The sequence below is a fragment of the Caenorhabditis remanei genome, chromosome V, assembly GCF_010183535.1.
Source record: "Caenorhabditis remanei strain PX506 chromosome V, whole genome shotgun sequence".
Taxonomy (NCBI): Eukaryota; Metazoa; Nematoda; class Chromadorea; order Rhabditida; family Rhabditidae; genus Caenorhabditis; species Caenorhabditis remanei.
Genome location: NC_071332.1, coordinates 7396406 through 7421685, shown reverse-complemented (window position 1 = coordinate 7421685; position 25280 = coordinate 7396406). Strand labels below are relative to the sequence as shown.

At 38.6% G+C, this 25280-nt stretch overlaps 11 protein-coding genes across 11 annotated transcripts; 6 read left to right on the top strand and 5 right to left on the bottom strand.

The window, feature by feature from the left end:
* Positions 1-1403: 1403 nt before the first annotated feature.
* On the bottom strand, positions 1404-2743 carry GCK72_017929 (uncharacterized protein; the record flags this gene model as incomplete). The annotated part of the gene is made up of 4 exons (XM_003112503.2): positions 1404-1559; positions 1604-1754; positions 1801-2587; positions 2638-2743. 4 exons carry the CDS (start codon positions 2741-2743, stop codon positions 1404-1406), a joined length of 1200 nt encoding a protein of 399 aa, XP_003112551.1.
* A 316-nt stretch (positions 2744-3059) lies between these two features.
* GCK72_017928 (uncharacterized protein) lies at positions 3060-4676 on the bottom strand (the record flags this gene model as incomplete). Its single annotated transcript, XM_003112444.2, has 6 exons — positions 3060-3179; positions 3285-3383; positions 3509-3673; positions 3721-3815; positions 3864-4332; positions 4512-4676. The coding sequence occupies 6 exons, from the start codon at positions 4674-4676 to the stop codon at positions 3060-3062; spliced, it is 1113 nt and encodes a 370-aa protein (XP_003112492.2).
* Positions 4677-4920: 244 nt separating this feature from the next.
* On the bottom strand, positions 4921-9652 carry GCK72_017927 (uncharacterized protein; the record flags this gene model as incomplete). Its single annotated transcript, XM_053732314.1, has 15 exons — positions 4921-5119; positions 5536-5727; positions 5772-5999; positions 6046-6231; positions 6280-6549; positions 6722-6798; positions 6845-6961; positions 7019-7150; positions 7202-7345; positions 7392-7508; positions 7558-8210; positions 8513-9004; positions 9054-9117; positions 9161-9487; positions 9530-9652. 15 exons carry the CDS (start codon positions 9650-9652, stop codon positions 4921-4923), a joined length of 3321 nt encoding a protein of 1106 aa, XP_053581227.1.
* A 256-nt stretch (positions 9653-9908) lies between these two features.
* GCK72_017926 (uncharacterized protein) lies at positions 9909-11007 on the bottom strand (the record flags this gene model as incomplete). Its single annotated transcript, XM_003112574.2, has 4 exons — positions 9909-10037; positions 10116-10640; positions 10688-10849; positions 10894-11007. The coding sequence occupies 4 exons, from the start codon at positions 11005-11007 to the stop codon at positions 9909-9911; spliced, it is 930 nt and encodes a 309-aa protein (XP_003112622.1).
* GCK72_017925 (uncharacterized protein) lies at positions 10206-13292 on the top strand (the record flags this gene model as incomplete). Its single annotated transcript, XM_053732313.1, has 4 exons — positions 10206-10380; positions 11361-11467; positions 12214-13045; positions 13192-13292. The coding sequence occupies 4 exons, from the start codon at positions 10206-10208 to the stop codon at positions 13290-13292; spliced, it is 1215 nt and encodes a 404-aa protein (XP_053581226.1).
* GCK72_017924 (uncharacterized protein) lies at positions 12021-13444 on the bottom strand (the record flags this gene model as incomplete). Its single annotated transcript, XM_003112513.2, has 3 exons — positions 12021-12182; positions 12229-12962; positions 13009-13444. 3 exons carry the CDS (start codon positions 13442-13444, stop codon positions 12021-12023), a joined length of 1332 nt encoding a protein of 443 aa, XP_003112561.1.
* Positions 13445-14037: 593 nt separating this feature from the next.
* Positions 14038-16092, top strand: GCK72_017923 (uncharacterized protein; the record flags this gene model as incomplete). Its single annotated transcript, XM_053732312.1, has 5 exons — positions 14038-14230; positions 14276-15021; positions 15073-15251; positions 15301-15620; positions 15668-16092. 5 exons carry the CDS (start codon positions 14038-14040, stop codon positions 16090-16092), a joined length of 1863 nt encoding a protein of 620 aa, XP_053581225.1.
* Positions 16093-17654: 1562 nt separating this feature from the next.
* GCK72_017922 (uncharacterized protein) lies at positions 17655-19529 on the top strand (the record flags this gene model as incomplete). The annotated part of the gene is made up of 7 exons (XM_003112354.2): positions 17655-17813; positions 17862-18343; positions 18395-18527; positions 18683-18780; positions 18827-19143; positions 19189-19318; positions 19364-19529. The coding sequence occupies 7 exons, from the start codon at positions 17655-17657 to the stop codon at positions 19527-19529; spliced, it is 1485 nt and encodes a 494-aa protein (XP_003112402.2).
* A 925-nt stretch (positions 19530-20454) lies between these two features.
* GCK72_017921 (uncharacterized protein) lies at positions 20455-21109 on the top strand (the record flags this gene model as incomplete). The annotated part of the gene is made up of 2 exons (XM_053732311.1): positions 20455-20697; positions 20963-21109. The coding sequence occupies 2 exons, from the start codon at positions 20455-20457 to the stop codon at positions 21107-21109; spliced, it is 390 nt and encodes a 129-aa protein (XP_053581224.1).
* A 523-nt stretch (positions 21110-21632) lies between these two features.
* On the top strand, positions 21633-22810 carry GCK72_017920 (uncharacterized protein; the record flags this gene model as incomplete). The annotated part of the gene is made up of 6 exons (XM_003112732.2): positions 21633-21731; positions 22024-22121; positions 22166-22269; positions 22317-22392; positions 22442-22522; positions 22630-22810. 6 exons carry the CDS (start codon positions 21633-21635, stop codon positions 22808-22810), a joined length of 639 nt encoding a protein of 212 aa, XP_003112780.1.
* A 451-nt stretch (positions 22811-23261) lies between these two features.
* Positions 23262-25073, top strand: GCK72_017919 (uncharacterized protein; the record flags this gene model as incomplete). Its single annotated transcript, XM_053732310.1, has 9 exons — positions 23262-23378; positions 23427-23669; positions 23724-23786; positions 23830-23913; positions 23964-24189; positions 24235-24347; positions 24395-24688; positions 24734-24883; positions 24933-25073. The coding sequence occupies 9 exons, from the start codon at positions 23262-23264 to the stop codon at positions 25071-25073; spliced, it is 1431 nt and encodes a 476-aa protein (XP_053581223.1).
* Between the last annotated feature and the right edge of the window lie 207 nt (positions 25074-25280).

The following is a 25280-nucleotide window of genomic DNA, read 5'->3' as shown; positions in this document are numbered from 1 at the left end:
TTGCAGTGATTGTGTCGGCGGCACATCGGGTGGAGTTAAGAAAGAAAGAGGGAGAGAAATGAGTGTGTCAGTGTCACTCACTGATAAATAAATGACCACTGAAGAAAAGAAAAGAGTACCTTTCGGTCTATTGGAGAAGACAAGAGGAACGGCTGTCACCTCGAATTCTCTTCATTTGCAATGGGCCCTCTCTTCCTCTCTTTTCCCAGTTTTACTTTTGACCATTGTCCAGAACAACGAACATACATACAAAAAATGGTGGGATAATGAGAAAAGAAGAAGAAGAAAACGAATAAAAGAAAGAAGAACATAATAAAATGAATGAGAAGAAATAGATCCAGGTAGCTATAGGAAGAGCACGTATATTTATATTTTATGGGATACAAAATAACGGAGTATTACGAATTTTATTTTCAAAAAGTGATTAGGCTTCAAGAAAAAGGAATAATTTCAGACTTATAGTGCTCCTAGAGTAGAGGAGTACTGTAGAACTCATTGCTTGAATGTTTCACTCTAAAACAAACATTTTTTCAAGTTTTGGTTATGATCATTATAGTCTGATAGAATTCCAGTTTTGTTTCACTACCAATCTAAAACCGAGTTCGATAGAACTGAATCGAAACAAAATTCATATCAAACGAGCCTAGTCTACACTTCTTCTTTCTTGTCACCCGAATCTCATTTTCAGCAAGTTTCATTTATCACTCGAAAACTAATTTAACACAAAAATCGGAAAGAAAAGAACGGTTTTTGCATCAGTCAGCTAGTTGTAAGTGTAAGTGGTCAGTCGAGGCATTCAAATGCAAATTACGACGGACACTTTGGTGTTGCATTCGGACGAAAGTTTAGGGTCGACGAGACGACAATTTTGGGGAAGAGAAGGTGTGATTTGGAAGAAGAAAAGGAGGGAGGAGATGGAGATGTTACTGACCATTTCGAAAAGTGATAAAATAATCTTTAGAAATTATTCAAAAACGTAGAGAAAGAAGGGGAAGAAAACAGGGAAAAACATAAAAGAAAACAGAAATTGAGACATGATGAGCAAATATTTGGAATTCAATGTGCATCGCGATCATTTCCTTCCCGACTTTTTAATGTTTTGTTTTCGGAAAAATAGAGAAGACAAGTTGAGAAAGCAATGCTCATTGTTGAGTAGGATGGTTTTCTGAAAACTGATTCTGAATTGAACACTTTTCTTTTTGAAAACTTCATGAATTTTCCAGTTCAAATACATGCATAGTGTTTGATTTCTGTTAATCATCAGTGGACAATCGATTTCAGTGAAATTTGATCAAGTATGCGTAGTAGAATAGACGAGAAGTGAGATGGCAAGCACTGAATACACGGATACAAGAGGGGGAAACACGATTGAAATAAAAAAAGGACTAGTATTTAGATACATTTCAGGTATTGAGAACTTCAGCGTCTTGTCCGACAACTCCGTATTGTTTTGATGCGTTGAATCGATCCATTGCGAGGAATTCCAGACCTCCGTAGATTTTATGTACAGCTGCGTAGAAGATACAGGCAATTACAGCCCAGTAGAACATGAAGGCACTCTGAAATGAATTCAATAGATATGTTCCCATATATTGAATGATACTTCGAAGAACATGAACATCCAGAAAATAGTAGTGAAGCACCAGAAACCGATAAGCCACTTCTGAGCCATGTCTGTGTTGTTGTCAAGTTCATATTCCATTCCATCTGGTGTATCTGGGAACTGGCGGATGTTACGTGGCATTTCGTAGAATCTGAAAATCATGAAATTGTATTGGAAATGAATTGTCCAACACCTACTTTCTGAGTTTCTCTTCCTTTTCTCTCCAAAGATTAATCAGCCATTGGCCGAGAGCTTCGTCACTTTTTGGGATTCTATCGATCGGGTATTTGATGACTTGATAGTAGATTTCTTTTGGACAAGCTCCATGAGCAGCAATATCAACTTCCGATTGAACAATAGCATCACCGAATCCAATGGATACGTCATAGATGTAGTTGATATTGTTCGCTTTTCTCATTTCTTGAACAATATGCACGAAGCCAGTGACACGTGGATGGAGCACGTATTGATAGTGAACATGACCCTTCTTTTCAGCGAACACTCGACTTCTTTCTGTTGCTTTCGGACATTTGTCAGTTCCTTCTGGGAACAAAAGGAGCTGATATTTGTATTCAGTTTCCGCATAATAATTCAGAATATTGTCCAATTTTGTTTTGTCCGTATCGAAGGATCTATCCAAGAAGATATAAGAAGCTGCTTGCATTGCCCACCCGGCTCCTGGCACGTATTTTAGCATCCCTTTCAGTGAAATCTTCTCTGATGTGCACAACCATGGATCCATTTTGTAGAGAGCATTCCAGAAGAACAGCCAATCAAGACGAGTACGATGATTCATAATGATAAGAGCTGGCTCATCGTGTTTGATGAAATCTCCTTTGATTCTGATGTTAGCTCCGAAGATGTAGTTGCACAGTGCACCCGGCATAATCACCCAAATTCCAACCAGCCTATCGAGCATCTGTCGCCAAAGACGTGGCTTGAAGAATAATAATACGACAAGAGGGGTGACAATGTACAGAACTCCTGAAAACAAAATATTGATGATTTTTTTAAAAAGGAAACAATAAACGAACCGAAAAATGCAGAAAGAAGCATAGCTGCTGCGAAAAACCATCCTTTTAGTCGAGTCCCGAGTGGTTGCCCAGCTCCAAGAACTGGTGGTTCATTTAATGAACTCATTCTGAACCATAAATAAATTAATGAAGATGAATAAGAAGAATTTAGGTATTTAAAAACTCCAGATTCAAAAACTGGATAAGAGAAATGAAAATGATGAATGTTGGAATAGTGTTAACTAGATTTTATCTGTGGAATGATGAAAATTGTACATGAAACATTGAGAACAAAACAATTAAATTAGAAATAGCAACAATGTCGATGGCTTACATCAGAGGGGTTTGCAATGGGAAGTAACGACTAGAATAGAGAAAGTTATCAACGATGAGAGGGAAGTGATCAATCTTCAGTGTATTACAACGAGAAATACAATCACTGTCTACTTTGTTTTATCTACATTGTCTCTTCTTGCTTCGAACCACCGAAGAAAAACGAATTCAGCTCCATTGTAGAACCGAAGTGATCCAACGTAGAATATGACAGCACAGGTGACATAGATCTGGAAAAAAAGAAGTTGAGATGAAAATGACCGAACGAGTAAATAATCGCATGCGAATCAAAAGGAATCGAACGGAGAAGTCTATAGTAAAAACCGGTTACTTACCTTGACCCATAGCAGAGAGTATATGGCACCGATCCAAAACAACGTGGCGATAACCCAAAAGGAGAACGCCACATAATATCCGATTCCACCCGTTGTCTCCTACAACAAATGTGTCACGTGTTATTATTATCAAGGTGAATTTATTTTTCCAGATGAGTGAATTTTTGCGAGTTGAAAGGAATTTTGGAAAATGACGCACACAAAATTCTAATAAAAAATTTTACCGGCCATTCGAATCGATCTCCACTCGCTTCTAACCGTTCTTCCTCTTCATAGAATTTTTTTAGTCGTTTTTCTTTTGTACTCCATAAATCAGTGAGCCATTTTTCGCATCCGTCTCCTTCCGGAATCTCATCGAGTTTATACTTTTTGACATCTAAGTGAACTTTCTGAAAGAAATCTTGTTTTTAAAAATACCAAAATAATGAAAACTTACATCGGGAAAATCTCCACCCAGTAACTTCTTCTCTGTATCAACAATAGTTCCGCTGTACGCGATTGTGAGATCATAAACGTTTTTTATATAATTCTCTGCAAATCCTCAATGTAATCGTTTGAATTATTGAACTAAAAACCAACCTTTTTTCATCATATCTAGTAAAAATCTGAAGCCAGTGGTTCTTGGGTGCAATAAATATTCGTATCGTGGTAATCCATTTTTATCAGCGAACGCATGACTCAGCTGTGTCGCTCGTTCTCCTTTATCGGTTCCTTCTGCGAATAAAAGTATCTGATAGTTATTGTCAGATTCTGCGTAATATTTCACGATTCGCTCCAGAATTGGTTTGTCTTTTTCGAAATTTCGGTCAAGAAAAATGTATGATCCACTGCTCATCGCCCATCCGGCACCGGGAATCATTTTCAGTGGAGCTTTCAGTGATATTTTCTCAGAGGTGAGCAGCCAGGGATCCATTTTATAGAGCGCATTCCAGGAGAAAAGCCAATCCAGCCTCGTTCGATGATTCATAATAAGAATTGCCGGCTCGTTTCGTTCGATTAGATCTCCAGTCACTCGAAATTTCACTCCGAACACCCATTCGATTAGTGCCTGAAAATGTAAAACATTATATTCGAAATACCACACTGTTTGAAAATGGACAACACTAAATACTTTTATTGTGGAAAAAAATCGAAATGTTTAGAAACATTCGGCAGTTTTCTTCTGAATTCGGAGAGCTGCAGCGATTTTTTTTCTATAAATAAAACTTAAAAGAAAAAAAAACTCACACAAGGAAAAGTCAACCAGAATCCAACAAGCCGATCGGCAATCTTTCTCCATGTTTTTGGTTGAATCCACGCGAGGGGAATAAACGGAAAAAGAAGAAAAACTGTTCCGAGAAGGGAGGAGAAAAAGACGAGAACGATGAACGCAACCCCTTTTAAAACTTTCATATCGTCATTCTGAAAGAAGAAAATATAAAGGAAGAAAGCACAAAAGACACGTCATTTTCGAGAGATAGAGAAAAAGTCACACAAATAATACAAATCATGAAAAAACCCAGGTGTTTGCATAAATACAAATTTTTTGAGTTTCCGTTTTTATTTCTTTTCAAAACGCATCAAATAAAGTGACATAATATTAATTATTAACAAAACTTAAACTAGAAAATTCCTTATCGTATAGCTATACTCAAGATCACAGTGAAATGTGGAAGCTCTCAACACGAGCTCCGCGAAAAAGAGCTCGAAAAAGCAGTAGGAAAGTCAATAAACTCTCTGTGTTCGGGCAACGAGACTCCGACGCGTAGTTGTCTGCGTCTCTTCTTTTAGTGTACTCTCTCGTCTGTTGTGGGAGAATGCAGTAGATGGCATCTTGTTGAAGGTATGAAGGTCTTCTGAAGAGACTGTTAACGGTAGGAAAGAAGAACACAACTTCATTTTTATTGTAAATGAATAGTCATCTGTGTAATTATAATGGTAACACAAATACAAGTACTTTAGATGAAAAGTACTATTCTTATTAAGATCCTGCGACTTATTTATTAACTGAAAATGAATGCTGGTAACAATTTTTCCTGTTCGTTTATCTGTAAGGAAGTACACTGGAATTGAACTTCAGAGACTTGGTTCGACAGAAAAAGAATATTCAGGATCAAAAAGGCAACAGTATATCATCATCATCATCACGATTTATTTTTTGAAGTAAAAGTTTTTAAGCAACACAATTAGATTTTACTCCATTCACTTTCTGTGTTGCACCGCCCTGAAAACTTCTTCTTTTTATTTAATTTCATGATGGTGGTCAACTTACTTTGTTCCCAATAACATTAATCCATTACTCTCACTATTCGCCTTCCGTCTGCCTGGTAATGGTTCCAGTCTACGAGGTCTCAATGGTGGTTCTGCGGCACTGGGCTCCAAGAAACTGGATGCTCGTTTCACGTTATCCAACGTTTCTCCTTCTTCTCTCTCAAACCAAGATAGCATTGATGAAGTGACCATGCTGAAACAATAGAAGATTATTAGGGAATGGAACTAGTGGGATACCTGCTCCTTCTACTCATCGATATCAAATCATTCGCTCGGGAGAGTCTTCTTTTTGTGATTTCAATCTCATTACTCATCTGTTCGTCATCCAATCTCTTCACTGATGGCACGTTTGCTTTTATAAAATCTACATAAACTCTCCGTTCTGTCACAGAGTTATTTCTACAATCCAATGTTTCCAGAGATTTAAATTCACAAAGAGGTTTCAGAGATGCACATGAAGCTAGTCTGGGATTTAATATAAGATATGAGTCTTCAGATTCTTGAAACTCACTTATTGTTTGAAATGTCGAGAGAAATCAGGTTAGAACAAGACAACGGAGTGAGTGTTGTCAGTTTGTTATTCTGAAGATTGAGAGACGTGAGGGCACGGAGTGGTCGACGGATTATTGTTTTTATTGAGTTGTTACTCAAGTCGATTGATTCAAGATTCGGAGTATCGAACAAAGTGCAGTCAAATCTGAAATGACTTTAAGTAACTACTACAGTAACCAAGAAATCTTCCAACCTTGACAATGCATTTGATGATAAATTGATGAATTTTAGTTTTAAAAGTAGCGGGATTCCAAGACGAAGTATCGTTGTATTATTGATAGAATTATTTGAAATATCCAGGTTTTCCAAGCAAGGAAAAGGTGGAATAGATTGTCCATCTGTGATTGCAATTGTTTTCAAACAATTATTATTTAGAATCAGATGAGTGATGTTGAAAGAACTGATTTCTCGGACACTTGATAATCGGTTTTTGGAAAGATCAATCAGTCGAATATGGGAGAGTCTGAAAGGAAAACTAAATATGCTCAGTCTCTGAAGTAGACTTACTCTTCCATTTGTGCTTTTTCCAGAATAATTTGCTCAATTTTTTGATCACAAATCATCAACTCCCGTTTGTTTTTCCACTCTGGGCATCTGAAACCAAGAATTATCAAATTCAAAAATTAAGAACTCACATTCTTTCAATCAGCTCCAAACTCAATCCTCTTGTAGTTTGTTTCATAGTGTTTACGTGTCGTTCTTCCAAAGGAATCTAGAAAATTTCATCATTTTACTCTGAAAACTTGAAGTTTCCTTACGATTTGTCTATCCAGTGATATCAAATAATGAGCCGCTTGCATAACTCTCGACCTGTATCCTTCTGCTGCACTCAACGGATTTGATGACATATCCAAGTGAGTCAGTTTTGGCATTGTCTGGAATTTTTCGTTGTTATGAGAATCGCTAGAAGTGTATCAATATATGCATCAAACCTTTAGTAACTCCAACTCGTTCTTGTCCTTCAAAAGATTATCATTAATAAACAAAGTCTCCAGTTGAACACAAGATTCCACACCTTTCATTGATTTGATCTGGTTTCTGTGTACACGGAGATGTCGGGCATTCTGAATGAATCTCGTTTTGAAATTCGAGTTTTCAGTTTCCAAATAACTCACTCCCAAACTTTGACAAAAATTTAATGTCTGTAACCTATTGTGACTCAAGTCGAGATGAAGCAGAGAGCTTGGTAATTGTTCCAGTTTTGCAATGTGATTGAATGAGGCGTCGAGAAGTTTCAGACAAGGCAATCGGTTCAGTTTCTGAAAAATACATGATTTGAGTAGAATGCGTTGTTACGAAACAAACTTTCAAAGAAGACAGCTTATTCTTGCGGAGTGACAGGTACTGTAGGCTGACAAGTTCCTGGATTCCAGCGAGTTTTGTTAGTTTCTGATCACAAAGTTCCAGAGCAGTGAGTCTCATCTAAAAGGTGTTAATTTCTTATATGACCTAACAATAAAATCCTAATTACCATCATATCACTAATCTCCTTAATTGGCTTGAAATCAAAGTAAGCTAGGGCAATCTCCAGAGGATTCCTGATCGTAAACCAATCGAATGGTAGCTTCTCATCACATGCTCTTCCAGTGAGATTACTAATATTTGCAAGGACATCGGACACTTTTCGAATTTTGGATTGTTGATTACTGACTGCTTCAATCGAAGTTTCAGCAGGTTCATCAATTCTCCGATGTCTCTCTTCTTTCACATCCAACTTGATATTCATCTCATTCAACTTCTTCAATTGCTCATTATAAGATTCTTCAAATAGATCCATATGTCTCAATTGATCCGTTGTCAACTGCCCGATCGGTTGTATTTCCACAGCCAAAACAGCCACCAAACTAATATCAGGCCAACTCAAATTATCATTCGAAGAAGACATTCCATCTTCATCAATGAATTTCGAAGCCCCCCGAGAAGTTGCTGTTTTCGAGAGGACCAGTGGGATAAAGAAGATCGTCGTTTTCTCTTTTGCTTGTTTTTTGATAACTTCAAAGTCTCTGGCAAGTCGAACTGGATGCTTAGTGTAGTCTTTTCTCGTGAATCTATCAAGTAAATTGAATATAGTTCTCAAATCAAAAAGCTTCTCGGTTGAATCCTTCTCCAGAATAAACAGACGTTCTGTTTCATTTTTAGTGACATTTCCAAGCAAAGAACAAGATTTGACAATTATCTGGAATCCAGTCTCATAAAAGAAAAAAAGATAATCTCACCTCGTAACTATTTTTCATCGAACAGCCGTAATTCAGAGTCTGCGTTATGAATGAAATTTCTTCAGGAGTTCCCTCTCTTAATTGAAATGTTTGACAAGATTCCATATCACAAGAGATTCGATATTTGGATAGACAACGGATGTATTCCGAGAGTAATGTATAGTTTTCTGGAAAAAGTCTAGCCCTGATGGCCCAATCTAATTCACTCACTTTTAATATTTTTTACAGCTTTCGAATTGTTCACACATATCTCATGAACCCTCTTTACTATCTCCTTTTTCGCATCTTTCGTCTGCATTGCATCCTTGTAAACCGTCAATGCTTCAGCTAGACATGCCAAACGATTCTCAATCTTCCCAGAATGTTTCTCAACCATTCTCAAATCTTTATGATATTTCTCATCTGCTTTTGCTAGTTTCGCCAATTTCTCCGCGAAGATTGTATCAATCATGGGACGAAAGGTAGAGACAAATGATTCAGTGATGGGGTCATCGTCTATTGATTCAATGAACCGGAATGAATGAGCAATCCAGGCGAAGAATAGATTAGGAGCAACATGAGATTGAGATGTTACTGGATCAATATTAAGGGATCGAAGCGATGAGAGCATTGTCAAGGGAAAAAGAGCACGGTTTGAAGAGAAATAATTGGCAGATAAATCTAGGTGTTGGATGTTTTCAGGCCAGATTGCAGTGGCCATTACTGTAGAATTAGAGGAAGAGATTATGAGAAAAATAATAATAAAACTAACCAGAATCCTTCATTTTATTGTCAGCAAGGGAGAGATTAGTCAAATCTTTTAGATCTCGAATAAACTGAAAATTCTCTGAATTTGTAAATCCAGTTCATGCTAATTACCGTAAGACTTTTCAGCTTGTTGCTTGCCAAACTGAGATACTGTAGGTTAGTAAGAGCAGATAGACACGTGGCATCTTCAATCGAGTTATCATATAAAAACAACTTTTTGAGTCGAACACAATGATCAATTCCAGCCAAATCCTTCACAGCTCCCTCACAAACCCATAGCTCTTCAAGAGTCGGAGCAACTTCTCCAAGTGGTTTCAGACAAGTAATTTGTTGCCCGAAGAGTCGGAGAGTTGATAAATGAGAGAAATATTTGAGACCAACAAGAACTGGAAGCCCTCCAAAATACATTTCCAGTATTTTGTGAGAGTCTCCTTCCGTCTAAAAACCCTTATTTTTCAGAGCCAATTGAAGAAAACTCACTTTCAAAGTGGAAATATCGATTCCATTTGCAGAACATAATGTTTCCAGATATTTTATATATTTCGCTTTTAAATTCGATAAAGAATTCGCAACTTGTGAAGCAGTCGCCAAAAGGTTCGGCATTTTGCGAGCACGAATGAGTTTCGTGCAGCCCGTTCCGACTCGGTGAGCTTATTTCCGGAAGTTGGATATTTCGAGGAAGAAGAATTCGAGTTTTCGATTTCTTGATACTTCTTCTTCCTGTGTTGCTTTCTACTTTTTTTTTTAGCAATCGGAAGCATATATTTATTTTTGACACGAGAAACAGAAAACTGATTTAGAATCATAAATCTACTAATTAACACAGATAGTAAGTAATGACCAGAGGTAAGTAAATCATTTAGAAAAGAAGACGGTTGGATGGGTCGTATTCGAGTTTATCAAGGTTTGGAGTGCAGGCGAAGTTGATCATTGGTGGTGGTCCACACATGAGAACAGCAGAGTTGCTTCCCGGTCCGAAGAGGTTCTCCTGAAAGATAAGACATTTCTCATTTGAAAAAGATGTGAGATATAATTGGAAACAACAGAATCCTGGCTAAAAACATACTTTGATCAAATTATCGTTAATGAAGCCAGATGAGTACTTCCAAACTGCTGGTGGTCTGTCAACAGTATACCAAACACGGAAACGTGCTGGATGCTTCTCCTCAAGATCATCCAACTCCTTTCTGCACAAAATATCATCTTCTGTTTGATTAGCGAACAGAAGTCTGATTTGTGTGGAGTCAGTTGGGTCACGAAGGATAGCGGCAATGACTTGAAGCATTGGTGTGATTCCAGTTCCTCCGGCAATCATGGAAAGTTTCGTGAAGGTTCGAGTCTTTGGCTCGGACTTCTTATCGGCACGCAAACTGAACACTCCGTGTCCCTTGTAGACAATGTTTCCTTGTGGTCCACGGAAGTTGATGGTGTCTCCGATTTTTAGACTCTCCAAATACTGACTCATTTTACCCCCGTCTGGGAACTTTTCATTGGTATTCTTGAAGTAGACTTTGATCATCAAATCAACGAATCCCTTGTCTTCATCACTTGAAACGGGCGTGTAGGGGCGAACGATGAGTTTTCCGTCAATCTGAAGTACAACTTTGTTGAGAAAATCGAAAACACGACAAAACTTACAGTGGCACTAAGATAAACGTGTTGTCCAATTGGAAGTCCAAGAATATGATCTTTCGATGGCAATCCGAATCTGAACTTTCTGGTATCGTGGCTGACTTCAAACTTTTCAATTAGTGGCAAAGCATATTTGACTGAATCGTCGACAAGAGTTACTTTTGATGTCTGAATTATCAACGTTAAATGAGTTTGAAAACAGTCTAACAGACCTTTTTGCACGAAGAGAATGGACACGTTTTCGTGGCTTTCAGATATAAGTAAATCGCGATACTAGAAACGACGACGACACCCCCCGTGACGATTAGAGTGTTATTCTCCACCATTCCCGACTAGTTCTACCTAAAAATTGTTACTTTTTTAGAAGGAAATTTTGATATTAGGTGTAAAGTAAAAGAAGAACGAGACTGATTTTCGGGCGGTTAGTTTCGCAATATTTCTCGATTTTCACGTTTTTTCTTCTCCAAGTCGACTGATAAGACTCGCTCACACCATATCATTCATTCAACTTTGCACTTGGATACGAAGTGTTGTAAGGATTGAATACTTTGTACGTGGAAAAGTAACCACCAAAACTCTATAACTCAGGATAACTCTAAATGCTTTATAACATAATCAACATAGTCGAGGAACAATCACCGAAATTTATAGATTAATCAAACCATATATTACTTTTAAGAAAAAAACAACAGAAAATATTATATCGACAATACAATGCCATTGGAATTGCGAGTAGAAACATCCACCGAAGGAAGCGAAAGGGTTGAAGTCATCGAGTGTTTGTGGGTCGCCCGTGCCTCTACCTGCAATCAAAGCAATTGTGTAAACTAGTTTGAAAAATGATTTTTGTAGCGACACACGTTAATGTTGATGACAAGTGTCGTAACAAGAACACAATCTTTTTCGATTTTGAAGAAAATTCAACTATGGATCACGAAGCTCGTGATAGATGATTGTTGACCAATAATAAACCAAATTGACTTACCTTAGTCCTCATATACATGGTGTCAATTGCATGATTGTTCCGGGAGCGGAACGTTTCTTTTCCAGAATGCCGGCAGACCTCTAAGGCCTCGCCAGCTGAGCTAAGAGCATCAACAGACCAAACGGAACGACAGTAGGGAGGGACAAGGGGCGCCAACTCGATGAAATGGAATAAGAAAAGTGTAGTAACAAGTGCAATATGGGAATTAGAAATTAATGATGATGGGGAGATAATATTAGCATTATAAGAGGATGGATTGTTTATGAAGAGATTGAAAAAAGAGAGAGAAATTACAAGCTTAAATAAAAAAAGAAAAGAGAATGGCGCCCAATGGCTCACTACTGCCGCCCGTGATCAATAGTCATCAAGGTCAATGTTGTCAAGCTCGTCTTCTATATCGACATGTGCCAAATCCACTCGGTAACGAAGAAGTCCTCCAATTCCTCCGAATCCTCGAACGAACTGAGCTCCTTCTTGAGACTTGTCTGTGACGATTTCGAGAGCAGCTCCGAAAGTCTAAAAACAGGGTAATCAGAAAAATCTTCAGATCAAAGTAGTGTACCTTATAGTTATTTGCGAACCACTCCAGCAGAGGCATTGTCTCGATGATTTCCATATCCTGTCCGGATTCCTTATCTGTGAAATTGGTTTTGTCCTTTTCTTCATCGGGTCTCAAATTCAAAAGAATATCCTCATTGTTCGAGTTCTTCATCTTGTATCGAATAATGTCCAAATTTTCCCAGCAGATGAGAATTTCGACAGCTCCCATCTCAAGAGCAGCAAGAGTATCTTTCACTCCGAAAACGTACTTTCCGGTATCTTGACTGATCTCGTCGAAATATCCTCCGATGAGTTTCTTCTCTTGAATGAACTTCACACTAGCGAGAGTGTCGGCAGCCAGCTCAATAGCCTGGTTGAAACCATTTTCACCTCCATATGCAATATCGACAGTTTTGATCATTTTAGCTTGAAGTCTCTGGTCGAACATATCAGACTGGCCGAGTTCAGTCTTGAAATCAGCACTACCCGCAAGGATGAGTCCAGCAACTGTGACTTTGTCGTTTTTGATGAACATCTCGACGGCATTTTCAGCTACTTTACGGACGTAATTGTGACGCTTTTCATTACGAAGACGAGCAAACCGAACAGCAGATTGTCCTCCTCTTCCGTGCTTCTTTGGCAAGTCGACGGTAAATTTGTGAAGAACTTCCCGAGTATTTCCTTGAAGTGTTCCGAACAAGCATCCGTTTCCGTCCATGATGATAAATCCGAATTTGTTGTCGTCAGCAAGCAAACCTGGGAAATCGAAACAATGATGATTATGTTTCTCAACAATCGTTACCTTGAAGAGCTTCTGTATGGAACTTATTATCGCAGAGGTAGAGGGAAGTGTTGATTGCCTTGAAAGGCTCGAAATCGATGTTGACCTTCTTTTCTTTACCTTCGTCAGTCATGATTGTTCCGCAGTAAACTACAAGCCCGTTTGGTGGAACTTTGTTGTAGAGCTTCAGTCTTTGTTGTACAGATGTGATAGCTCCCAAAACGGACAGTCTGTTCACTCGCGATTTGATGTTCGAGGCGGTTCCATACTCTTCAGCCAACATTCTGTTGATTCGAGCTACTTGATCTTTTGGTGGAATGATGAGAGAAATCATAGATGTTCCATTTCCTCTGGCAAGCTCCAAACTCTTGATGAGCCGCTTGATCTTCCACATCTCGACATTTCTATCGGCGGCGTCATCGCCTCCGGCGTTAGCACCTGCTGCAGGAGCGCTCATTTTTTTGGTGCTACTAGGCACTGATCACCTGAAAAATATAGAATTGACGAATGTAGTTTTACAAAGAGAACTCGGAAGAAAAAGAAAATAGAGAGAACGTGAAAATAAGAAAGATATTTTATGTGTATGAACAGAGATTTGAAATATTACATAAGATTGCGCGAATTTTTATATTTGGAAAATAGTGGTTGCCAAATGTTATGAAACTACTAATAAAATAGTTTGACGAGCACTTGAAGACCGCCTATTGGAAACCAACGTAAAAAATCAATACTTGATGACGTCAGCAATTTCAAAAAAGACAAAAATGGGGAATTAATTCAAATGGTACCAAGCTACAAGATTACGGTTTTAGGCGAGGTCTCAGCGCGATTTTCCGTTTGACGGTCCAAGTTTGCAGCGTTGGAAGAGAAACGGAGAGTTCGGCCACGGCCCCAAAGTTTCGTAATTTTTTTATTTACGTATTTGAACAGGTTCTCAATAGTTTCCAATGTTTTTCTCGATTAAAATCATTCCTTCTTCTCAGTTTTTCCTTTATTCTCTCCAAAAAGTTTATTTAGATTGCGTTTAATTCGAATCGTTGATTTCAGACAATGGAAGACTCAACTGGTTCAAAAAAGAATTCGGAAAAGAAAGCTCGCGTTTTCGATCTTCAAGCGATGATGGCGCAGGCGTTGAGCAATGCACCAAAGACGGAAGAGCCCACTCATATTCCACAATCTGTACCGGTTTCATCAACATCAGAATCCGGAGTTTCTTCGTCGGCTGTGTCGGATGATGATGATGGTATGTCTAAAATATGATTTTGCTCAACGAATATAAAATTTGCAGATTTTATGCCAGCTCTCCCACCCGGTTTTCAAAAGACGAATGATGAAGCTGGTCCCTCATCATCTTCCCGAAACAATGAAGAGGACAGTGATGATAGCGATTTCGATGAGACAGAAGCAATTTCAATTATTAAGCTGATCCCGGCTGCGTGTGAAGCGAAAATTAGTCATGGTACACAAGCTATAAGTGCTCTCCGGGTGGAACCACCTGGTGTTCGATTTGCTAGTGGTGGACTAGATTATTATGTGAAGTTGTTTGACTTCCAAAAAATGGATATGTCGTTGAGACACGACAAAGAGTTACTGCCCGCAGAAAGCCACGTCATCAACTCGTTGGCTTTCTCTCCAAACGGAGAAACTCTTGTAGTTGCCAGTGGAGAAGCCATCATTCGGCTACTTGATCGTGCCGGCAAGCAGTGGTCCGAAACTGTTCGTGGAGATCAGTACATCGTTGATCTGAACATTACGAAAGGACACACCGCTACTGTGAATTGCGTGGAGTTCAATCCTCTCAACAAAAATGAGTTTTTGTCTTGTTCTGACGATGGAAGTTTACGCCTTTGGAGTTTGGAAGATCATAAGGTCATTACTAAGTGTATTAACAAGCACAGAAAAGTTATCAAAACGAAAGGAGCACATGGAAAACGTGTCAGCCCACAAGTGTGTACATACTCTCCGGATGGAAAATGGATTGCTGCAGGTTGTGATGACGGATCAGTACAAGCTTGGAAGTACGGTTCACAATATGTAAGTAACCTCTTTTCATTCCTTTATGTCTAAATGTTCTCTTTTTTCCAGGTTAATGTCAATTATCTTGTTCGTAAAGCTCACAATGGTTCTATTACTTCTATTGCATTCTCTCCGGACTCCAAACGACTGTTGTCGCGAGGATTTGACGATACTTTGAAGATGTGGAGTTTGGATAATCCAAAAGCGCCCCTCCTAGTCAAAACTGGGCTTGAAAATGCTTTCAAAAGGTTGAGTCAAATGGAAATCATTTTCGAAACTAATTTTTCAATTTTGCAGTACCGATTGTGGATTCTCGCCTCGTGCAGAAGTTGTGTTCACTGGAACGTCTTCTCCCAATAAAGACACCCCTGGTACTCTTCAATTCTTCAACCCAATGACGTTTGAACTTGTCTACAAAATCGATTTCCCCGGAATTTCTTGTCATCGAATCCAATGGCATCCTCGTCTGAATCAAATTATAGTCGGACTTTCTGATGGTACTATTCATGTGTATTATGATCAGACGATATCGCAGCGTGGTGTTATGTCATGTGTTACCAAACCATTGAAGAGAAATCGGGCGTCTGAAGTGGTTCGCGAGGATATGGTACTTTCACGTAAGCTCCGCTTAATTTTGAACGATCCCTTCATTTTTATTTTTCAGCACTTTCCCTGGAAATGTTCCAACCACGAGGAGAAGAGGGAGAAGAGAAAGAAGTCACCGGATGGAGAATCAAGAAATATCTTCGTATGCAAGATAATAAGCTTCGTCCTGAATTCCGTAAACCTGCGGATATGCCAATAAATGGAAAGAGTGCAAACGGACGAGTTGCTGCCAGTGGTGGAAGTCTTCACTCTTATTTGGCTAAACAGATCGGAACTGCTCGTAATGCTGAGTTCCTCCGGGATACCGATGTCCGTGCCAGTATCTTGAAGCACGCCAAAGACGCGGAAGAAAATCCGTTGTATATTGACAAAGCTTATCGGAAGACGCAACCAAAGAAGATTTTCCAAGATACCACAGTCGAGCCAGAAGATCAAGATGATGAAGAGCTACAGCCTGTATTCAAGATGCCAAGAACGAAATAACGTGCGGTCCATAATTCGATTACTTTGTTTTTCAGTCTATTCACTTGTAATTGTTTTTTCTTCTTTCCTATCTCATCCTAATAAATATATAATGTCAGTCATGAGATGAAGACTGCAATCTATTGCCGGAACAGTCATTCTTCTTGTTCAAATATCTAACCCAACTAACCAAGGTACACTCTAGCGTGCTCCCTTCTGTCATTCTTTTTCATTCTCTCAACTCTCCCGTTAACGATTTGTTGTGTACATGTGTGCCTCGGTCACTAGCTACACTCGTATTCTCGGTATTGCCACAGAATCTTGTGTCCTGTTAGAATCAGGTTCCACCTATAAAACTTGATTCATCAAGTTCGCTTTCGTTTGAAAAACAAGATTCTTTCAACAATATTTTTATTTTTCATATGCTGACCAAGTTCAAGTTTTGTATCAGGGATTTCACATTATAAAAAATATTTCTCACAAAAATTAAAGTGAGCTTCCAACATAAATGAAAGAAGGCTCATAACCATAGGTGGTACGATTCCATATTTTCTCTAGTATCTTATCAGTTCTTTATAAAAACCGTGTGCATGCCATGTGCAGTCAAATCAAAGGTTATTTTCTATTTCAACGTTTTCAGAACGTGTTACCTGATATTTCAGTTCCACATCTATCTTCTCTCATGTTTGTTCCTTCCTGTTTTCATTCGTTCTTCTCTTTCTTGAATTGCGAATTGTAACAACAACAAACTGTGAAAAACTACCGAAAATATTCTCTAAAAACAGAAAATTCGTTCGTCCTTGAAGTTTTCTCTTTCCCTCTCGAGACATCCTTCATCTATATCGGTCAGTATCATCTCTCTGTAGTCTTGTTTATTATATCCTGTGTTTTAATCAATGTTCGCTTCCAAGAAGAAACACGTCCAGTTGTTTCTAGAAGCTGACCTTCGGATTCGTAGAAATTTACATTTAGTTGACCAATGATCAATGTTGTTCCGAATACAAAGGTATTCTGAAACATCTTAGAAAACACCCTTCTTCTGAAAGCCAATGACATCATCTAAATATATCTATATATTAACATCTAATTATGTTTGTTTTTAAAACACACTGACAAGAGAAACTTTCAGAAGTCTGTCTTCTTCGCATCATCAAGTTTGCACTCTCCTAATTCCACGTTGAATCTCAACATTTCAAAACTTTCTTTCAGTACTTTTTTTTTCGCTAACCGCGATTAAAATATTTCGGCAGCGCTGTGTGATTGGTTACTTGTTTGCGCGATGCGTCGTCATGTGGTCATCATTATTCTGACCGCTTCCTTCTTCTCCGAATATAATTTTTTTTCAAATTTTGATTGCTTTGCCTGCCTCTCTTTTCCGTTTGGCTTCGAGAATTCACGTCATCTCGCGATGTGAAACTGAGAAAATAAAAATACCGATGGCAGCTGGAATTGATAACGATAACCAATCAGTATATAAACCAGGCTGACCCCTGAAGGTCAGACTAACTGCCTTGAAACTCTTCATATCTTCTTCTTCCTTTACTGTTTTTCTTCTAAACTTTTAATTTTCATTCATTTCAGAAATGGCGTTCACTGAACTTGTTGAAACTCAACGCAAGTATTTCCGTACAGGAGAGACGAAGCCGATTCCATTCAGAAAGCAACAGCTTTTGAGACTCAAAAAATTTATTGAAGAAAACCGTGAGGCTTTGTCCGAGGCAGTATGGAAGGATTTGAGAAGAGTAAGTTGGGATTATTAACCAGTTTCCTTGGTAGAAATTTATTTTTAGCGTCACGAATCGACAGAAATTCTTGAAATCGGAATGACCATTGGAGAAATCGACTACTTCTTAAAAAATATCGATGAATGGGCCAAACCAACTCATGTTGAAAAGACATTCACAACCGCATTGGATAAGCCAGTTATCGAGAAAGATCCAAAAGGAGTCGTACTCATTGTCTCACCATGGAACTATCCAGTTTCTATGATTCTTCTTCCAATGGTTCCAGCTCTTGCTGCTGGAAATACCGTAGTTATCAAACCATCCGAGTTGTCTGAAAACGTGGCTGCCACTTTCGAGAAGCTAATTCCAAAGTATTTTGATTCGAAATACGTAGCCGTTGTGAACGGAGGAATCCCTGAAACCACCGACTTGCTCAAAGAGAGATTCGATCATATTCTCTACACAGGATGTCCACCAGTCGCCAAGATCATCATGACCGCTGCTGCTAAACACTTGACACCAGTCACTTTGGAATTGGGAGGAAAATGGTTTAAACCCATTTTTTTCTTCTTTTAAGTATAACATTTTCTGATTTCCAGCCCAGTCGTCGTCGAAGATGATGCTGATATCGATATCTCCGCGAAACGTATTGCGTGGGGTAAATGGCTGAACTGTGGACAGACTTGTCTCGCACCAGACTACATTCTGGTCAACAGCACTGTCAAGCCGAAGGTCAGTTTCTTGTATATTCCAATTCTGATCAACGATTTGTGATGATCAATGATGACTTGGAATTTTGTTTGTCAAAGTGAAATTATTTGATAAACGATACACATGATAAGGGAGACTACGACACTAGACTACGTACGAAACCCCTTTTTTTCCAGCTTGTTGCTGCTATCCGCAAATATGTCAATGAGTTCTATGGGGAAGATATCAAAGCAAGCAAGGATTACTCAAGAATCATCAACCAAAGACATTTCGAGTTAGTCAGCAAACCTAAATTCCAGATGAATAACTTCTAATTACAGCCGTATCACAGGACTTCTCGACAAAACACAGGGAGCTGTTCTTCTTGGAGGAGAGAGCGATCGTGCAGACCTTTACATCCCACCAACTATCTTGGATGTCGAGAAGACTGATCCTTTCATGCATGATGAAATTTTCGGACCAGTCTTGCCAATCATCACTGTCAAGTCTTTCTCGGAATCTTTGGAGTATATTGCTGATGGAGAGAAGCCACTTGCTGCTTACATCTTCACGAGAAATGAAGCTAAAGTGAAGAGACTTTTGAATGAAACTAGCAGTGGAGGTGTTACAGTCAATGATATCCTTATGCATATCACTGGTGAGCTTTTCAGAAATTCAGCTTTCGAATAAAAGTTGTTTTCAGTTGACACCCTTCCGTTTGGAGGTGTTGGAGTTTCCGGAATGGGACGTTATCGTGGAAAGTTCGGATTCGACACTTTCACTCATGAGAAGTCTGTTCTTCATAGAGGATTCTTCGGAGAATCTTTGCAAGCGTAAGTTGTTCAGAACAATTTTATTGTTCATCTGAATGTTTTCAGTTCTCGATATCCACCACTAAATCAACAGAAGCTAGATCAAATGCGACGTTTGACAGGAAAACGCATTTCGCTGAATCTGATCAATGTGGCCACACTGCCTATCGTCATGGCCTCTTTCGTGTTTGGAATGTTGTTCCAGGTATGCCGTCGTTCCCTTTCCGACTAACTACTAATATTAATACCAGCACCAGCTTCATTAGTATTCACTTTACGTTATTATCCCACTTTTTGCAGAAATGTACTAAAACAAGACAGGATGATTAAGTAGTGCAAAAATACGTGAATCAAACTGCTTTTTTCTAGCTCTCTGTTTCTTGTTTTGTTCGTAGTGTTTTCATGTGATCACTGTTTAATAAGTAGTTACTTTAATTTTAAACATAAATAAAGTCCTGACATTTCTAACAAGTGTTTTGTCCGTTAATCCCGAAATCACCGATAATAACTCCCAAACCACTGTTCCGTTGGAGAAATAACTCTTGTTTGTATAATGCTTCCGCAGTACGCTATTAATATTTTTAACTGTTTCACCCGGAAATAATCATAGTTTCAGTTCATTTTCCGCTTCTCGGCGTAAAATCGAGACTGGTTGGTGGTGGTGACATTTATGCGACGGTATACGGTAGAAGAAGTGTTTGCGGACTAAATGTGCGGTCAATGTTCACTCTCACGTATTTTCGCACTATTTCTCTCGCCCTATTTTTTCATTTTTCACAATTTGCTAGTCATTTTTTTCTTGGATTCTCTAATCAACATTCCAACTCTAGTCTATCGATTTTCGCATGATAAAATTACCCTCATTAATATAGTCCTTATAGAAAAAACATAAACACCCCAATGCGAATTTTGCTACTTTCATCTTCCCCTTTTTCAGAAATATGCCCGCAATCTTCATTGATAATTATCATGAACCCTATTTCTTTTTTGTCGGTTTATTTTTATTGTTTCCTCTTAGCTTGTAAATATTTAATAAAGTCATTTTATTAAAGCGATAAATGTATTTACAGTGGTTCCCGTTTTCCGTTTCTGATACTTAATGAACGTCTTCTACCGTCTCTTTCAAACAAAACTGAAATTTAAAAGCAGTTTTAGGTATGTTCCGCGCAGTCCAATCGGTCCGCTCCCTCTCGACCACCGCGGCTTGCCGCCAGGACTTGATCCAACAGACTTTTGTCACCAAGATCCGGGAGATCGCCAAGAACGCCGGTAACCTTGCCAACTCGGACCCAGCCGTCAAGAAGGCTCTCCAAGAAGAACTCAACAGATTGGCTACTAAATTCCAACTCGCTAGCGCCGATGTTGTCTCCAAGCTCCCAACAAACTTCGAAACAGCCAAGGTAGCTAATCAAAAATTTACAGATGTTTTAAGGATGAAACAAGCGTAATTATAACTAAAATTCACTCTGACCTGCGGAGTATGAGAACTACTTTTTGAGTATTAGTTCCAGGAAGAAATTATTAAAATTCAAGCATATCTACTAACTAAAAAAGAACTAATATATCGAAAATATTCGTTTCGTTAACGGGATAAGTCTAAGAACAGACTTTCTTAGAAAAAACAAGAATCTTTCAAACTTTTGGTTCAACCCTGCGCTTTTTCAGGTCGATTCCGCCGTTCAATCTGCTCTTGAAGGACAAACTTTGGCCCAGCTTATCGAAGGAGTCAAGAAGGAACATTCTGAATACATTGCCTCCCGTGATGCCAAGAAGGCCGAGCAAGCCGCCCGCAACGCCGCCATCAAGCAATAAGTTTAACCTCTCGATTTTAAATGGTGTATTGTTCTTTTTTTGTAATAGATCTTCTATAGATTTTGAACCGAATGAACTTTTTTGTTCCTTACTTCTGATCATTCTTCAAGATGCTCCCCTAATTCCCGTTGTTTTCTTCACAACATTTTACTTCTAATTGACAATACTTGTGATAAAACACCCCCAGTTATCACCCAACGTCGATTACTGCAAATCACGAGTTGTACAGTTGTTCTTCGAGCAAACAATTTCAAACACCCTTCCTCTTCGCAGAGAACAGTGGGTGAACCATTATGCCGAAGGTGCATGGTTGGTCAGTTTGCCTACGTCATCATTGCCACCAAGCACCATCGCGCACCCCGACAGACGACCTTTACATTTGAATTCACTCCTCGTCAATTTCGTTTCCATTTGCAGGTTTCGCGGCTTCCGCAATGGATACAAAACTCTAGTCATTTTATTTTAATAAAAGGTTTGATAAATAATGTCTATTCCGATTTTGAATCATTTCTAAAATTAAAGGATGGATGAATTTTCGAAGAAACAATCAACCAGAGTTTCTTCTCGAAATTCGCAAAAAGATTCACCGCCAGTTCCGCAACGAGAGCTAAAAAAGAGAAAGGTTTGTTATGATCTAATTGATTGGGCGGAAATATAAGAAGGCGGGGCAAATGGAGGTCAGGCATTAGATGACATCATAGTGACCTACACTGCGGGGCTCTCTTGGAGGTAGGGCAGGTTCCGATAGTCGCTTTTCTCTCTCCGTGATCATGATGAGTCGGTCGATTACTATTAGAAGATCTATTTCTCTCTGGTTTCCTCTATTCTCAGAGGTAAATTTTATAAAGAAATCCTGGAGCGAAGAGGTTTAATACATCCAAAGCTGTCTAGTAATCAATAAATTCCTATTTCAGAATGTTCACTTCGAAGATCAAAAAACGGAATACGCCTTATCAACTTCTGAATTCGTTATGAGGGCAAACAAACAATGGACGTTCGTCGCAACTTGCTTGTGAGTTATAAAACTGTTAATAAAGCTTTAAATTCTTTTTTCAGCAACTTGAGAGATGACAATCGAACGGCGAGTCGTGACGGAGACAAAGAGCTTCTCGAGTTATGCAATTATTACGAAGAAGAGGAGAGTGTTCCGGACCTTGACGGTATGTTTTGTTCGAAATAAAATTGTTTGTATAAACTGAATGAACAGATGACTCTGACGATTCGATACCGTTCGAAATATTCGCTGAACAAGGGATGCGCATTACCTGGACACCTGGAACATCGTGAGTTTGATTTTCTTCGGAAAGTTATCAAAAACATTGTTGTTTTCAGTCATTCCACTGTCAGCACACTCCGGTTATCAAGCATGCTCCGTCTCGAAAGTCGACAACAAATTGATCCTTCGTACGAAGAGTAAGATTGCCTATTTTTTAATTTTGCATCGTAGTACTCAGACAACTGCAGCTGTAGTCTCTTGAAGATTTTTGGAAAAACTAAGTATAGCTGATGTGACTTTTCAGGCCGGATGATGTTCCTCAAGACTCACTTCTGAGTGAAAAAGAAGACATGGAGACGGCTTTCCAAGGAGAATTGCAGTGTTCGAATGCCCAAAAAGTAAACCGATCACGTGGATCTTCGAAAACGGAGAAAACTGAAGAGTTCGAATCGTCCGAAAACTTTTGGGACGGTGTCGAGTTCTAATAATGCAACTTCAAAAACTATCAACATCCCACAGAGATTCACCGACTGACCGATTAATTTAACTCATTAAATTGAAACCAAGAGCTTTCCCCGTTCCCCAAAGAAAACGATTTATCTGTACCCGTCCCTTTCTCTATAAAATTATCATTTTGTTCTATTTTAAATTGTATTTCTGTTACTGATCAAATTCACTCGTGTTTTATCAACCATCTTGTTCTTATTCTAATCTACTAGGCTCTTTTATTCAAATTTCATTCCATTAAATTTATCTCTTTTTTAATTGCCATTCCGAAATTTCTTAACTTATTTCATTCACATTCACCAATTATTGCGTTCTCCAATAAATTAAATTATTATTTAACACCTGATTTTGGAAAAGTTATTCAGTAAACATCAATTAATACCTGACTCATCGTTCAAAGCATAAAAGTTAAGCGAAAACTAATTATAGATGGGTCTAAAAAAGAAGATTACCTCAAAACTCGCCAGAATCGCTGAGGACAACTGGATTCCAACTGAAGAATACCTTTCTGAACTTGTAGCACTTCTCAATGATGCCAAAGATGACGTAACTTATTTTATCTATTTTTAATTAGGAAGTTTTGAATAATTTCAGACAGAAGCACAGGAGAAAGTGAGGAATGTCGATATGAAAGTGTTGACCAGCTTGCTCACAGCTTATCGGGCCACGTGTTGTGATCTCGATGTTGGAATTTTCCAAGTGTTGCAGACTCTCGAGAAGTTTGGTACCGATTTGAGTGATTTTCAGCCATTAGTATTTGGAACAGAAGCCACAAAAAACTATGAGAATTTGAGGAAGATGGGATTGGATCTTCACGTTAGAATCTCTCCGGATGATGTTAGTTTGAATCAAACTCTTTGAGATATTAAAACAGCTAATAATGTTTTCTAGGCCATCAAGACGTACTTCGATGCAGCAACACTTTGGAATACGACAAAATATCACGTTCGCCCGGTTTGAAAATCTCTAAAGTTCCCAAAAAATTTAAAAATTTCAGCTGACAGAAGAAAACGCCGAGAAAATCTATGATGTTCGTTTTGTTCTTTCCTTTTTCAACTCGATTCTCCATCCGGCATCATCGGTATTTCTATTTATTCTCATGAAACTATTCTGGATCTCTTTTAATTTCAGCTAACTTCTAAACTATTTGTCGAGCACAACTGTCTTGCTCTTCTCTTCTCGTGCACTTCGTCCACAGATTCTTCAGTTCGCACACTCGCATTTGCTTGTCTGCAGAAGTTTGTGAATCACTTACAAGAATTGAATACAGAGATTTTCACTGAAAAAGCGCTTATTCTCTACCTCATTCGTATCTTCAAACATAGTTTCGATGCGGCTGTTCCCAGAATTTCGAGCAGTAAGTTTGCTGTTGGGTTTCGATTGAGTATTCATCGATTTTCAGTCATCACCCATTTCTTCGCAAGAGTATCCAAACTCATGTTGAATCCATCAAGTGATGTTTATCCACAGATTATGGCATTCCTCTGTATGAAGCCAATTTTCGATATTCAAAATGTAAGTTTTTGAAAGATAAGGAACAAAAACATTCATAAAATTTCCAGGTGCCAGAATTCTACAAACTCCTGTTCTCCTCCTCTCCAGAACACCACACCGAAGAACGAGAATGGGTGTTGACACTGATTTCCGAGGCAATGCTTGAACCAATCGACTATCAAGTTCTTCAGAACAGAGCTGGTATCAAGTTGCTTCTCAGTTCATTCGCAAGTGTCTGGTTGGATCGAAAAAGTCGAGCTCTGATTCTACGAACACTTCAAAACGCCGTCCAAATGCCATCAGTGGCTCACGATCTATTCACGAGAGAAGGTCTTCACATTTGGATTACTTCAATTATTCAAGTATGTTAATTTCTCAAAGTACCATTTCTTATAATTCTATTCTAGAGTGCCCGATTCAATCGATGGGAGAAAAACTTTTTGGCACAAGTGTTTTGCAGTCTTCTGGAGAATGAACGGAAGTATCAAAGAGGAGAAAAGGGAAAAGAACAGGCGTGTAAAGCTGCCACTGCTGCCGCAAGAATCTGCAGTAAAAAGGTTTGATATTTTATTATTGTGTTTCATTCTTTCAACATCGTATTTTCAGATTATGACAGTTCTTGATACCATCTCAAAAGACCCACAGTTCACTGGGGAGCAGAAGAAAGCGTTGGCTTCGATTGAGAGAATTGAGAAGTCGATTGGAAAAAAGTGGAAGAAAAAGAAGAAGTTCAACACGCCGGAATAGAAATGGATCTTGTTTTTAATTGTTGATTTTGTTGTTATTCAACTTTTGTTGTGTTGTTTGAAAGTATTCTATGAATCAAATTGTAATCGAATACTTTTATTTATAATTAGTTAGGATGCGTTTCACAGAAACCAAACTTCAAATGCGATCCTCTTACTCCAGCTCTCGTCAATCGGATCGCTAAACAAATCCAAGATATTTTGATGT